Source organism: Scyliorhinus canicula, chromosome 6 (genome assembly GCF_902713615.1).
Source record: "Scyliorhinus canicula chromosome 6, sScyCan1.1, whole genome shotgun sequence".
In the NCBI taxonomy this organism is placed as follows: domain Eukaryota; kingdom Metazoa; phylum Chordata; class Chondrichthyes; order Carcharhiniformes; family Scyliorhinidae; genus Scyliorhinus; species Scyliorhinus canicula.
This window is the reverse complement of record NC_052151.1, coordinates 195,994,652-196,008,319: the sequence shown is the minus strand read 5'-3', so window position 1 is coordinate 196,008,319 and position 13,668 is coordinate 195,994,652. Positions and strand designations below refer to the sequence as shown.

The following is a 13,668-nucleotide window of genomic DNA, read 5'->3' as shown; positions in this document are numbered from 1 at the left end:
AATCAGCCGGAGAATACCCATTTCTGACCAAATCAGAGGGTGGAGCTGCTTTCACGGTGTTCCACCCCCTCCAAAGCGGCGACGCTGCCTGAGGTCCACCTCCCGATGCTCTGCCCCCGACCAGCTGAGTTCCCAATAGCATCGGTCACGTGTGCTATCAGCCGTTGGGAACTCGGCGTGGCGGCTGCGGACTCAGTCCAGCGCCGCCACAATCGGAGGAGGGCCGATCCGCGAGCAGGGGGGACTTTATCAGATTGAAGGAAATAAGAGTGGCCTCATTCCAGCATAACCTGCAGCGATAAACAAAGGGCTGAGCTAGCAAGCTTCTCTTCCACTTCGACTTTCAGAGATGAGTACATCGTTCATTTGGAGCACTATTATGTCTGTGTCAATGCACCTCATCTTTAATAATGATAACTTACATAGAACAGTACAGCACAGAACAGGCCCTTCGGCCCTCGATGTTGTGCCGAGCAATGATCACCCTACTCAAACCCACGTATCCACGCTATACCCGTAACCCAACAATCCCCCCATTAACCTTACACTACGGGCAATTTAGCATGGCCAATCCACCTAACCCGCACATCTTTGGACTGTGGGAGGAAACCGGAGCACCCGGAGGAAACCCACGCACACACGGGGAGGACGTGCAGACTCCACACAGACAGTGACCCAGCCGGGAATCGAACCTGGGACCCTGGAGCTGTGAAGCATTTATGCTAACCACCATGCTACCGTGCTGCCCCTCGACATCTTTCCTCAGACACTGTGACCAAAGTAGATGAAAGAACAAAAAGGAAATACATTACATTTTGTGTGGCAACATTTTAAGGCCAGATCATCAAAAAACTCACTCTGTAAAGCTTCATATTTAAGAAAAATAAAGGTTTTTGTTTAAAACTGTGAGGATGAACGACCACAGAAAAAAAAAAGACCAAAAATATTTCCATCAAATAGAAGATTTCAATAGGTTAGCTGTTTTCAATACCAAATTGTATGGAATTCGAAGATACGCTTTCTCCATAAATTTGCATATTTGTTGCTGTGTGAGAAAATTGTGACTATTAAGAACTGATGTTATGCAAAATCTCCATAAAATATACGTTCAATAGATGCAAAATTGTTGCTCCACAAGACATATCGAAATTTGCATTATGAAATCTTCCCAAAGTCTTCAGTGTCTGCAGAATAATTCATTTTCAGTCATAACCAAATAGCATTGTTTTCTTGGGTAAACTCTTTTCAAAAAGACATTATTATCTGAGCAATGCTCTTCAGCATCACTGATGAGATAACTAACTTAACTGAAAATGGAAAACTATAAAAGCTGTGCCCTGACTAACTCAAGTATAAACATGCCTCATTATAGTACAAGCACACACAATACATTACTTACCGACCTCTGCTTCATGGCAGGTTGCAATACTGTTCACATTTTGGGGAAAATTAAGTTGTATTCATGCAATACATGATATACTCTATTTAAGATTACATGAATTTTGCAATTTAATGAAATGTTTATGACTATTTAAAATCATTCCGTTGGTTCACTAGAATACCAACAGGGCTCCGTTGATGCGCTGTGGACTGCACACGTTTGACAATCCTCTCCCGTCCCCAGCTCTGTCTTACGTTACAGCAATTCCATGGCATCGCAGCAATTAATAAGTCACCTGGCGCCAAGAGACTGTGGGGTGGCCATTTATTCTGATGTCACGTGCAAATGAATGTAGACAGTGAGGAATTGCCCCAATCAGGGGGGAGGGGGAGGGGGGGAGGGCATGGAGTTGATCTTGGAATAACCCTGCTGAACCCAACCACTGTGTACCCCTGTTGAGATTTTCCAGAAATATTGCTCTTTGTGGTCATATCTGAGCATGTACATTGGAATGTCACAGGGAGCCTCACGGTAGCATGGTGGTTAGCATCAATGCTTCACAGCTCCAGGGTCCCAGGTTCGATTCCCGGCTGGGTCACTGTCTGTGTGGAGTCTGCACATCCTCCCCGTGTGTGCGTGGGTTTCCTCCGGGTGCTCCGGTTTCCTCCCACAGTCCAAAGATGTGCGGGTTAGGTGGATTGGCCATGCTAAATTGCCCGTAGTGTAAGGTTAATGGGGGGATTGTTGGGTTATGGGTATACGGGTTACATGGGTTTAAGTAGGGTGATCATTGTTCGGCACAACATGAAGGGCCTGTTCTGTGCTGTACTGTTCTATGTTCTATGAGGCAGTGCCATTCATGTATTCCTATTCTCCTGTTGCGCCATGCATCCCATTGCAAAGGCTTCTTTTGTCCTGGATCTGAAATTTAAAGAAGTTCTCACCACAACACTAGCCCTACCGTATTTTGTGGATAGAGGATCGCAAGGGGAGTGGGGGGATGCTGGGTGGCAATCATGATTTGGACCTCATCTCTATTTATCTCACAGAACTTTGATCTATTAATAATGCTACAGGATTAATTCATGTTACAGGATGATGCCATATACAAGGCCAATATGTCCCAAAACATATTTGCTCTGTTTTGATAGCCACATCATTTGATGTCCATCTGTGGGTCTTTCATGTGACTGCGCCCAAAGCAGCCTCAACTGCCTGACAGGAATTTGTGCACTTAAAACCTTCCTGCCAGGAGTAACGTGTTCTTACCAGATCTGGCTAAAGGAACTTTAGGGCTTCTATTTTTTTGGTTGATAAGTATGCAAAAATAATTTGGGTGTGAAATGATTACTTTTCCCAGATTAACCCCTTGGGGTAATGGGGGATAGTGGGGAGGTTGGGGCTGGGGTGATGGGGTTGAGGGATTGGGAGAAGTTGGGGTAGTGGGTAGAATGGGGCTGGGGTGGTGGAATTGGGGGGATGGGGTTGGGGATGGAAGATGGAGTTAGAGGTGGAGATGGGGTTGAGGATGGGGTAGGGATGATGGGGTTGAGGGGATTGGAGGGCGGGTGGGGTAGTGGGGAGATGAGGCTGGGGTGATGGGGTTGGGGGATGGGGGATAGGGTTAGGGTGATGGGAAGATGGAGTTGGGCCAGGAAAATGGACCAGGATGCTGTTTCGGAATTATCCCTCAATTCCCTGTCCTCGGCGCCATTCCCACTCATTTAAAATGGGGGCAAAAAATCCCGCCCTCAGTTCTGGAAAAAGGGAAAAAGCAAAATTTGTATTTATCACAGCCAATGAATTCAGTTGTAAGTGCAGTCACAGTTGATGTGTAAGCAAAGGGGGCAGATGGGCAGCACACAACAGGGCAGCACAATAGCACAGTGTTAGCACAATTGCTTCACAGCTCCAGGGTCCCAGGTTCGATTCCTGGCTGGGTCACTGTCTGTGTCGAGTCTGCACATCCTCCCCGTGTGTGCGTGGGTTTCCTCCGGATGCTCCGGTTTCCTCCCACAGTCCAAAGATGTGCAGGTTAGGTGGATTGGCCATGCTAAATTGCCCTTAGTGTCAAAAATGACCCTTAGTGTTGGGTGGGGTTACTGGGTTATGGGGATAAGGTGGAGGTGTTGACCTTGGGTAGGGTGCTCTTTCCAAGAGTCGGTGCTGATTCGATGGGCTGAATAGCCTCCTTCTGCACTGTAAATTCTATGATAATCTATTATTAGCAATGAATTGGATGACCAAGTCATGTTTTTGTATTGCTGTTAGCTGAGGAATCATGAGTTGGCACCACTCTGATCTCTGAGTCACAGGTTATGGGGTCAATCCCTATCCCAATAAGTGGAATCTTCCAGTCCCGCCAGCAGCCGGAATTGTGGCGGGCAAGGGAAATTAGCCTAAAATCTGTTTCCCATTGTGAATTGTCGGAATTCTGGTTTTGGGACTTTAAAGACTCCCCACTATCCCTCATTACCCCAAAGGGTTAAAGGGCCACGCTGAATTGCCCCTTTGTGGCCAAAGGGTAGGCGGGGCTCCAGGGATAGGGACGGAGAGTGCTCTAGAACATAGAACAGTACAGCACAGAACAGGCCCTTCGGCCCTCGATGTTGTGCCGAACAATGATCACCCCACTTAAACCCACGTAACCCGTATACCCGTAACCCAACAATCCCCCCATTAACCTTACACTACGGGCAATTTAGCATGGTCAATCCACCTAACCCGCACATCTTTGGACTGTGGGAGGAAACCGGAGCACCCGGAGGAAACCCACGCACACACGGGGAGGACGTGCAGACTCCACACAGACAGTGACCCAGCCGGGAATCGAACCTGGGACCCTGGAGCTGTGAAGCATTGATGCTAACCACCATGCTACCGTGAGGCCCACCTGTCGGAGGGTCGGTGCAGACTTGATGTTTCTTTGTGTTATAACCTGCACAAGGACCATGGGGAAACCATTGTCGACCTCCCGGTCGATGGGACTCGTGGAATATGAGCTTCCCAATTACCCAAACTCGGAATGGACTGAACATAAAAGCCGGCCCAAGCCGAGTGAGTCACTGCTGTGGACAGAATATTGTGTACAGTTTAATAAATCTTTATTCCACGACCGCTGGCTTCCTCAAGTTACTTAACTTAGGTTACCAAATGCAAGCCACCATGTCACTAAGACTCGTCTTCAGATGGCTCCTTGGTAAAGTGAAGATTAAGAATTCAGATAGAACATACAATGCAGAAGGATGCCATTTGGCCCAACGAGTCTGCACCGACCCACTTAAGCCCTCACTTCCACCCTATACCCATAACCCGATAACCCATCTGAACCTTTTTGGTCACTAAGGGCAATTTATCATGGCCAATCCATCTAAGCTTCACGTCTTTAGACTGTGGGAGGAAACTGGAACACCCGGAGGAAACCCACGCAGACACGGGGAGAACGCGCAGACTCCACACAGACAGTGACCCAGTGGGGAATCGAACCTGGGACCCTGGCGCTGTGAAGCCACAGTGCTATCCACTTGTGCTACCGTGCTGGACATAGAGGGAAATCAGGAAATGGGGCCATGGACTCCTCTTGTCCTGCCTTTCCTCAACAGGTATTGAGTGTGTGCATTCCACCTGCAATATTTGATGCTTATGATATTTCACACCTCATACTGCCATGCATAACCCAATCCCAAAGCCAGAATGTGCCGTATAGTCTAGGCCCAGGAGAATCAAACTCAATAAAGTACTGCATTAGACAAACTGGCCTTCATTCCACCTTAAAACAAACTTGTCATGAAGTATAGTTACTTGTTTTGTCTTTAAATCTATAAGTGTGTATTTGTTTTCTCCAGTCAGGTGACAAGTACACAAGCCAAGTTCTCCATACCTTCATTGCCTCAATCTCTGCCTGGACACCTGAACATAAATAGCTTCTCACCTAGCTGACAGCTGCAGAGAACAGTCCCGTTGCTCTGTGTGACACAAGTGGAATTGCTTCTGCATGGGTTGTAGGGGAAGTCGCAGGGGTCGTACGGCTGCTCACACAGGTCACCAATGAAGAATGGAGGGCAGATGCATTCAAACTTTCCAGGGACGGCTGGTTCGAAACAGGTGGCGCCATCTCGACAGGGATTGGAATCGCATTCATTTACATCCTCTGTGCAGGTTGACCCTCGCCAGCCTGGAGTACACATGCAGCTGCCAAAAGATATTGAAATTAAAGGGCATTTTTTCACTGAATCACTTGGCAATAGACACCTGTCATAATATGCATCAGTATATCAGGGTGCAGACACATACTGATGGACACACACAGGGACCAATCAACATGTACAAACACCGCAGCCAATCACCAGTTAGAATACACACACTATAAAGGCAGAGGGCGCCACGGTTCCCGCTCACTCTGGGTGCTGCCTCTGAGTGTAACAAGAACTCATCCAGCCCAGCACAGACTTACACCACGTGCTGAGAGAATCAACTGGTTCGGACAAGGCTAGTTTAAGTTTAAGTTAGTTTAAGTTAGCATCATTTCGACCCACAGTCATCAAGTGTTAGTTAGTTAGAAGTAGTTAATAAAATTGAGTTGAACCTTCATCAGTTTTGGAAGTGTCTGTTCATCTCTCAAGTCTACACTAGCCAACACTTCAAGACCCATGCCACAATCCCTGGCAATAGCTCATGACAGTGTCTCAGGCACACTGACTACAACGGAGCTGATACGAAATATTGAATGTGCCAAATCGTGCATGTGAAGCTTCACTAATATTTAATTTTAGCAGTTCAGGAAGACAAAATATTTTAATTTAAGGATAACATAAAAATGTTAATTATGGCATTAGAGATTTTATGTACTCCATTAAGCACTAAAAGGATACATTGTTCAGAAACCCGAACACTCTCCAATTCTAAGCAGAGTGCTGAACACATGTTTTCTTCTTTCGATGGGAATCTCCAACTGGAACAGGATATCGATTTTATTTGACATATTTCTAAGATATTCTCTTCAAATTAGTGGCTCCGCATTTTTCACTGGACTGAGATGCCCAAAGGGCACATGCATTGCTTCTCACCTGTTTCAAGGGGAGGCAGCAGGGATTCAACTGTTCCTTGCACAAGGGAACATGTGTAAACATAGAACATAGAACAGTACAGCACAGAACAGGCCCTTCGGCCCTCGATGTTGTGCCGAGCAATGATCACCCCACTTAAACCCACGTAACCCGTATACCCGTAACCCAACAATCCCCCCATTAACCTTACACTACGGGCAATTTAGCATGGCCAATCCACCTAACCCGCACATCTTTGGACTGTGGGAGGAAACCGGAGCACCCGGAGGAAACCCACACACACACGGGGAGGACGTGCAGACTCCACACAGACAGTGACCCAGCCGGGAATTGAACCTGGGACCCTGGAGCTGTGAAGCATTGATGCTAACCACCATGCTACCGTGAGGCCCCTGCTAAACATTAGCATAATTTCCATGGTTAATGGAGTAATAAATTGATAACAATTCACAATAAAATACAATATCTTGCATTACAGAAGAAGGCCATTTAGCCTATTGCATCTGTGCCAGTTCTTTGCAAGAGCTATCCAGTTAGTCCCACTTTCCCTATAGTCATGTAATATCTTTTTCTGCCCTTTCCCATAATTTATGCCATTCTCTTTTGAACATTATTGAACATATTTGCACCACTTTTTCAAGCAATATATTCCAGATCATTACGGTGCTTCAGTGGTTAGCACTGCTGCCTCAAAGCGACAGGGACCCGGCTTCAATTCCAACCTCGGGTGACTGCCTGTGTAGAGTTTACATGTTTTCCCATGGGTTTCCTCCGGGTGCTCTGGTTTCCTCGCACAGCCCAAAAAAGGGCAGGTTAGGTGGATTGGCCATGATAATTTTCTCCTTAGTGTGCAAAGGTTGGGTGGGTTAAAGGGATAGGATCGGAAATTGGGCCTAGGTAGGATGCTCTTTCAAAGGGTCAGTACAGACTCAATGGGCCGAATGCCCTCCTTCTGCACTGTAAAGATTCTGATTACAGCTTGCTCTTATAAAAGTTATCATTAGCTCCTCATTTGCCAATTTCCCTCACTCAGCGTCTAATGGCTATCGACTCTTTTTTTAAATAAATTTAGAGTACCGAATAATTTTTTCCAATTAAGGGGCAATTTAGCGTGGCCAATCCACCTACTCTGCACATTTTTGGGTTGTGGGGGCGAAACCCACGCAGACACGGGGAGAATGTGCAAACTCCACACGGACAGTGACCCAGAGCCGGGATCGAACCTGGGACCTCAGCGCCGTGAGGCAGCTGTGCTAACCACTAGGCCACCGTGCTGCCCTATGGCTATCGACTCTTGACGTTGGAAACTATACTGTGTTACTTACTTTATGAAAGCCCTTCCAGGGGCTGGTTTAGCTCACTCGGCTAAATCGCTGGCTTTTAAATCAGGCCAGCAGCACGGTTCGATTCCCATACCAGCCTCCCCGGACAGGCGCTTCCAGGGGCTGGTTTAGCTCACTCGGCTAAATCGCTGGCTTTTAAAGCAGGCCAGCAGCACGGTTCGATTCCCATACCAGCCTCCCCGGACAGGCGCCGGAATGTGGCGACTAGGGGCTTTTCACAGTAACTTCACTGAAGCCCACTCGTGACAATAAGCGATTTTCATTTTCATTTCATTTCATCATTTTGAACACCTCCATTAAAAATGTCCTCAGTGCCCTGAAGGAAAAGAACTCAGAGACTCTCCAGACCCTCCCTGCAATTGAAGTCTTCATCCCTGGGCCTACATTTTTCAGATGGCAGGTGCTCGAGCCCTGCCAACTGGAGAGTCAACGGGGATGTGTTCCCGTCTGCATCAACAGTCCCACTGCCATTGGCAGCAGGCAAGGACTTCTGTCCGCACTTGAATACAAGCCGCACCTTGGAAATCGCCGGCCAGTCAGAATGGGCTTCTGGATTTCACGCCCACTGGCTTACCCATCATGCCACTGTCTCCCCCTAAAGACCAGCAGGCTTCTATTTCAGAACAAAGGGCAGATGGAAGTTTCAAAGTGATAATGGCACCACCAAAGGATCAGTTAGCAGCATTCTTACTAATGAGACTTAAAGTTACGTGTTCCAATCTTACTCCAGCAGTTTGAGCACATAATCTAGGCTGACACTCCAATGCAGCACTGTGGAAGGGCTGCCATGTTGGAGGTGCCATCTTTTGGATCAGACCATAACCCAATATGCTCTCTCAGGTGGCAAGAGAAGATTCCATGGTACTATTAAAAAAATAGGAAGGTTGCACCAAGTGTCTTGGCCTTTCTTTGTCCTTCAGTTAGCACGGTAGCATAGTGGTTAGCACAATTATTGCTTCACAGCTCCAGGGTCCCAGGTTCGATTCCAGTTTGGGTCACTGTCTGTGTGGAGTCTGCATGTTCTCCCTGTGCCTGCGTGGGTTTCCTCCAGGCGCTCCAGTTTCCTCCCACAAGTCCCGAAAGACGTGCTATTAGACAATTGAGACATTCTAAATTCTCCCTCTGTGTATCCGAACAGGTGCCGGAATGTAGCAACTAGGGACATTTTACAGTAACTTCATTGCAGTGTTGATGTAAGCCTACTTGTGACAATAAAGATTATTGTTATTATTATTAATACGGGCAGCACGGTGGTGCAGTGGTTAGCACTGCTGCCTCACGGTGTCGAGGTCCCAGGTTCGATCCCAGCTCTGGGTCACTGTCTGTGTGTTTGCGTGGGATACGCCCCCACAACCCAAAGATGTGCAGGGTAGGTGGATTGGCTAGGCTAAATTGACCCTTAATTGGTAAAAAATGAATTGGATACTCTAAATTTATTTAAAAAAAATCATTATTAATACAAAAAAAAGATTATCTGGTCATTATCACATTGCTGTTTGTGGGAACCTGCTATACACGGATTAGATGCTTCATTTCCTGAATTCTAACAGTGACAGCACATCATTATGGGCAGCATGGTAGCACAAGTGGATAGCACTGTGGCTTCACAGCGCCAGGGTCCCAGGTTCGATTCCCCGCTGGGTCACTGTATGTGCGGAGTCTGCACGTTCTCCCCGTGTCGTCGTGGGTTTCCTCCGGGTGCTCCAGTTTCCTCCCACAGTCCAACCATGTGCAGGTTAAGTGGATTGGCCATGCTAAATTGCCCTTAGTGACCAAAAAGGTTCGGAGGGGTTATCGGGTGACAGGGATAGGGTGGAAGTGAGGGCTTAAGTGGGTCAGTACGGACTCGATGGGCCGAATGGTCTCCTTCTGCACTGTATGTTCTATTAGCCATAAGGCACTATGGGACATAAAAGGTGCAATGTAACTGCAAGTCTTTCTTTTTATCTTTAAAAGAGAAAAGCGTACTTCAGGAAAGAACGCTGCAGTGGAGGGAATGTGTGAATTTCAAATAAGCTCAGAGAAGTTAATGAGGCCGAGAATGCCAAACAGGGAAGGCAGTCTGAGGTTGAAGCCTATCAAAGGGAAGGGGTCACAATTGCTGGCTGTGGTTTAATGAGATTTGACATAATAGAAATGGAAGAAACAAAACATTCAGAGGCCCACAGAATGGATCCAGGAGCAATGATTAGACAGACCATTATATTGTGAACGGAGAGGAGTTGTTTAAATTTAGATCATAGAATCATAGATTCATAGAATTTAATGTGCAGCAGGAGGCCATTCATCCAATCAAGTCTGCACCGGCCCTTGAAATGAGCACCCTATTTGAGCCCAAGCCTCCACCCTATCCCCGTAACCCAGTAACCCCACCTAACCTTTTTGGACACTAAGGGCAATTTAGTGTGGCTAATCCACCTAACCTGCACATCTTTGGACTGTGGGAGGAAACCGGAGCACCCGGAGGAAACCCACGCAGATTCAGGGAGAACTCCACACAGCAAATTCCACACAGGCAGTCACCCGGGCCCGGAATTGAGCCTGGGACCCTGGAGCTGTGAGCCGGCAGTGCTAACTACTGTGTCAACGTGGCGCCCTGTGAAAGATCTGAGAAATATTAATACCATCACCATCGCTGATATTCATGATGCTAAAACTGTTTACCCACAATGAAAGGTAGACAGTAAAATAGGTTGTGCTTTTCAAACATTAACCTTTTACTTAGAAATATGCAGAATTTACAGCATAGGATATTTAACACAACCAGTCCCTGATGGTATTTATGCTCTATGTGACTCTCCTTACATACATTTTCATCTAAACCCATCATCATATCCTTCTATCATTTCCTTTGTCATATTCCCATCTAGCGATCCCTGAAATGCATCCATGCTAGACGCCTCAACCACTCCAAGGAGTAAAGAACTCCACATGGTTGTGACTCCGCTGAAGATGTTTAGAAAGATATTAGAAAGATATTAAAATTTCTAGTAGCTGACTGGCAGGATCACACAACAAATTTCACACATTATGACTTACTGTAATAAACAGCTAAAAGCAACTTTGAAAACAATTCAGTTTGCAATTTATAATCTAAACTATGGAAAAGAGTCCCCATTTATTTTTTAATGGTGGCAAATTCCCCTCCATGTAATACTTTTCTCTACCTTTTAAGTGGCCACTTTATTTTCCAGGAGCCATGACTTTCCTCCCGATGACTCGCTTCCTTTTTCCTTTTCCAGCTTGCTAATTCTAACCCCTAAATTTAGTTTCATGGTGTGAGACAAATTAAGGATACCTCCCTAGCCCAGCTAGGTAAATCTTCCAATCCTGTTTAAATTCTCACCCACTATATTTCTCCAATCTGAGATTTTGTTTTAGAATTTACAGTGCAGAAGGAGGCCATTTGGCCCATCGAGTCTGCACCAGTCCTTGGAAAGCCATGCTATTTAAGACCACACCGCTACCCCATCCCTGCAACCCCAAACTTTTTTGGAGACTAAGGGCAATTCAGCATGGCCAATTCACCTAACCTGCACACCTTTGGACTGTGGGAGGAAACCGGAGCACCCGGAGGAAACCCACGCAGATACGGGGGGGGTGCAGATTCCGCGCAGACAGTGACCCAAGCAGGAATTGAATCTGGGACCCTGGAGCTGTGAAGCAACCATGTGCTACCATGGCACCCGACAAGCATTTCCAAATAGCATTTTTGAATAGTGGCTGTCAGGCACAACATTTTCTCTGCTTAGGGTGTCGGGCACTAATTCTCTTCCCATACACAGTGATGCACCAAGGCAAACTTTTGTCTGTTTCCATAGCTGATTAGCTGACCTTTCAATCTTGCACCATTCCCTCTTGAAATTAAAAAGACGGTTTAAACAATAGCTTTAAAAAAAACACAACATTCCGAACTCTTTCCTGTGAGACTTGAAGGTTAACAGTCTATCCATCTACCACAGACGGACTTGCCATTATTTAAAGGTCTGTTCATTTTGTGCCTTTTTCCTAGTCATCAATCTGGGCCTCACTGTCCCATTCAACAAACCAACTCAAACTTGTTGTGAAGCAGGATTTGGAACTGGTCATGTGACCCTCTCTTTTCCTCCATTTAATCTAAATTAAAAACATAATCCCAAATTAAAACGTCATATTTGTCAGAACATTGTAACCACTCTCTGGGTCAAGGAATTTCTTTGGAATTGGTCTTATGAATGATATTTATCCTGTTCAAATGGCCACAGTTTTTCCATTTTTCACAAGCAGATGTTCCCCACATCCAGCGTTTCAAGTCATTTCACAATCTTAAAGAAAAGGATTCATAAAATCTCAGTGCTCGCATCTTGTATGTCATTTTTGGCACTCTGATTTCTGTTGGTAACATGGAAACTAGAACACTGCATGGGGTTGGCGGAACTTGGCGGGAAGGGGAGAGGGAGGGCAGCGCTGGAGTTCAAGTGGAAATGGGAGTCTAGGAATCATGTCAGGTTACCTTGGAAAGAGCTTTTAGCTGCTGGGTCTGGAGGGGGGCTGGGAGGATGGACTGCCTTGGTGCTCCAGTAGTTTGTTAAAAATATGAAAATGACAAATAATGCAAAAAAATGTTTTCCATCCCTCACTCCCCCACAACACAGTCCCCATACCCAATTCATGTGAACCTATGCCCCCACCTAATCCAAATGGCCCCTCATGCTAATCTATGTACTCATCCACTCCCATCCATGTCAATCTATGCCCCTCATCCACCCCTCATGACCCTTTGTAGCTCTCATGCCAAATTAATGCCAACTCACGAAAACCCATACTTTTAGCACCCTTTCGCCTTACATCTACCATGCCAACTCATCAAGTATCCTCCATGAGAAGACCTCAGGTGCCTTGCTGAGATTAAATAAAAATTTTAAGTGTCTATTGAATTCATTACTTAAAAAATACTCTAATTGTTAATTATCGATTCACTACATTTAATTTCCTATAATCCCTATAGAAACAAATAATTAGGGCGGGATTCTCCGATTGCCGACGTCGAAATCGCATTCGACGATTGTCCGTAGAATCCATTTTGATGCTGAAATCAGGGGCGGTGCAGTTTTCTGGATGCTCCGCCCCCCTCTAAAACAGCGTCATCAGTGAGTACATCGCATGCCATTGGGACGGCCTCAGGACGTCACCTGAAGGACCTACCCTGATTCTCCGTCCCTGATGGGCCGACTTCCAGATGGCCTGGATCACTTACATAGAACATAGAACAGTACAGCACAGAACAGGCCCTTCGGCCCTCAATGTTGTGCCGAGCCATGATCACCCTACACAAACCCACGTATCCACCCTATACCCGTAACCCAACAACCCCCCCCCCTAACCTTACTTTTATTAGGACACTACGGGCAATTTAGCATGGCCAATCCACCTAACCCGCACATCTTTGGACTGTGGGAGGAAACCGGAGCACCCGGAGGAAACCCACGCACACACGGGGAGGACGTGCAGACTCCACACAGACAGTGACCCAGCCGGGAATCGAACCTGGGACCCTGGAGCTGTGAAGCATTTATGCTAACCACCATGCTACCCTGCTGCCCCACTTGTGGTCTGAGGTTTCGTCTGCCTCGCATGTTGGCTGCGGACTCATGGCCTGCGTGAACTCCTCCACTGTCAGTGCACACACCCCTCTGGAACCTCAGTCAGTTCTCCATTCAGTGCTAACATTCAATGGAGGAATTTGCAACAGTATGGGGAGAGAGCAACAAGTGTGGCGCCATTGGGCAGCTCTTTTAAGGATGAAAGTAGGTAACATAAAGATACAAAGAATAAATACAAAATACTGCGGACTCTGGACATCTGAAATAAAAACAGAAAATGTTGGGAAAACTCAGCG

At 46.5% G+C, this 13,668-nt stretch overlaps 1 protein-coding gene across 18 annotated transcripts in view; it reads right to left on the bottom strand.

Annotated features, from left to right (window-relative positions):
* eys (eyes shut homolog) overlaps positions 1-13,668 on the bottom strand; it is a 3,376,609-nt gene that overhangs the window by 1,234,816 nt on the left and 2,128,125 nt on the right. For all 18 annotated transcript variants that reach the window (XM_038800705.1, XM_038800706.1, XM_038800712.1 and 15 more), the window contains one exon: positions 5,313-5,572. In XM_038800705.1, the coding sequence (XP_038656633.1) occupies positions 5,313-5,572 (260 nt within the window). The remainder of the gene's footprint in view (positions 1-5,312; positions 5,573-13,668) is intronic.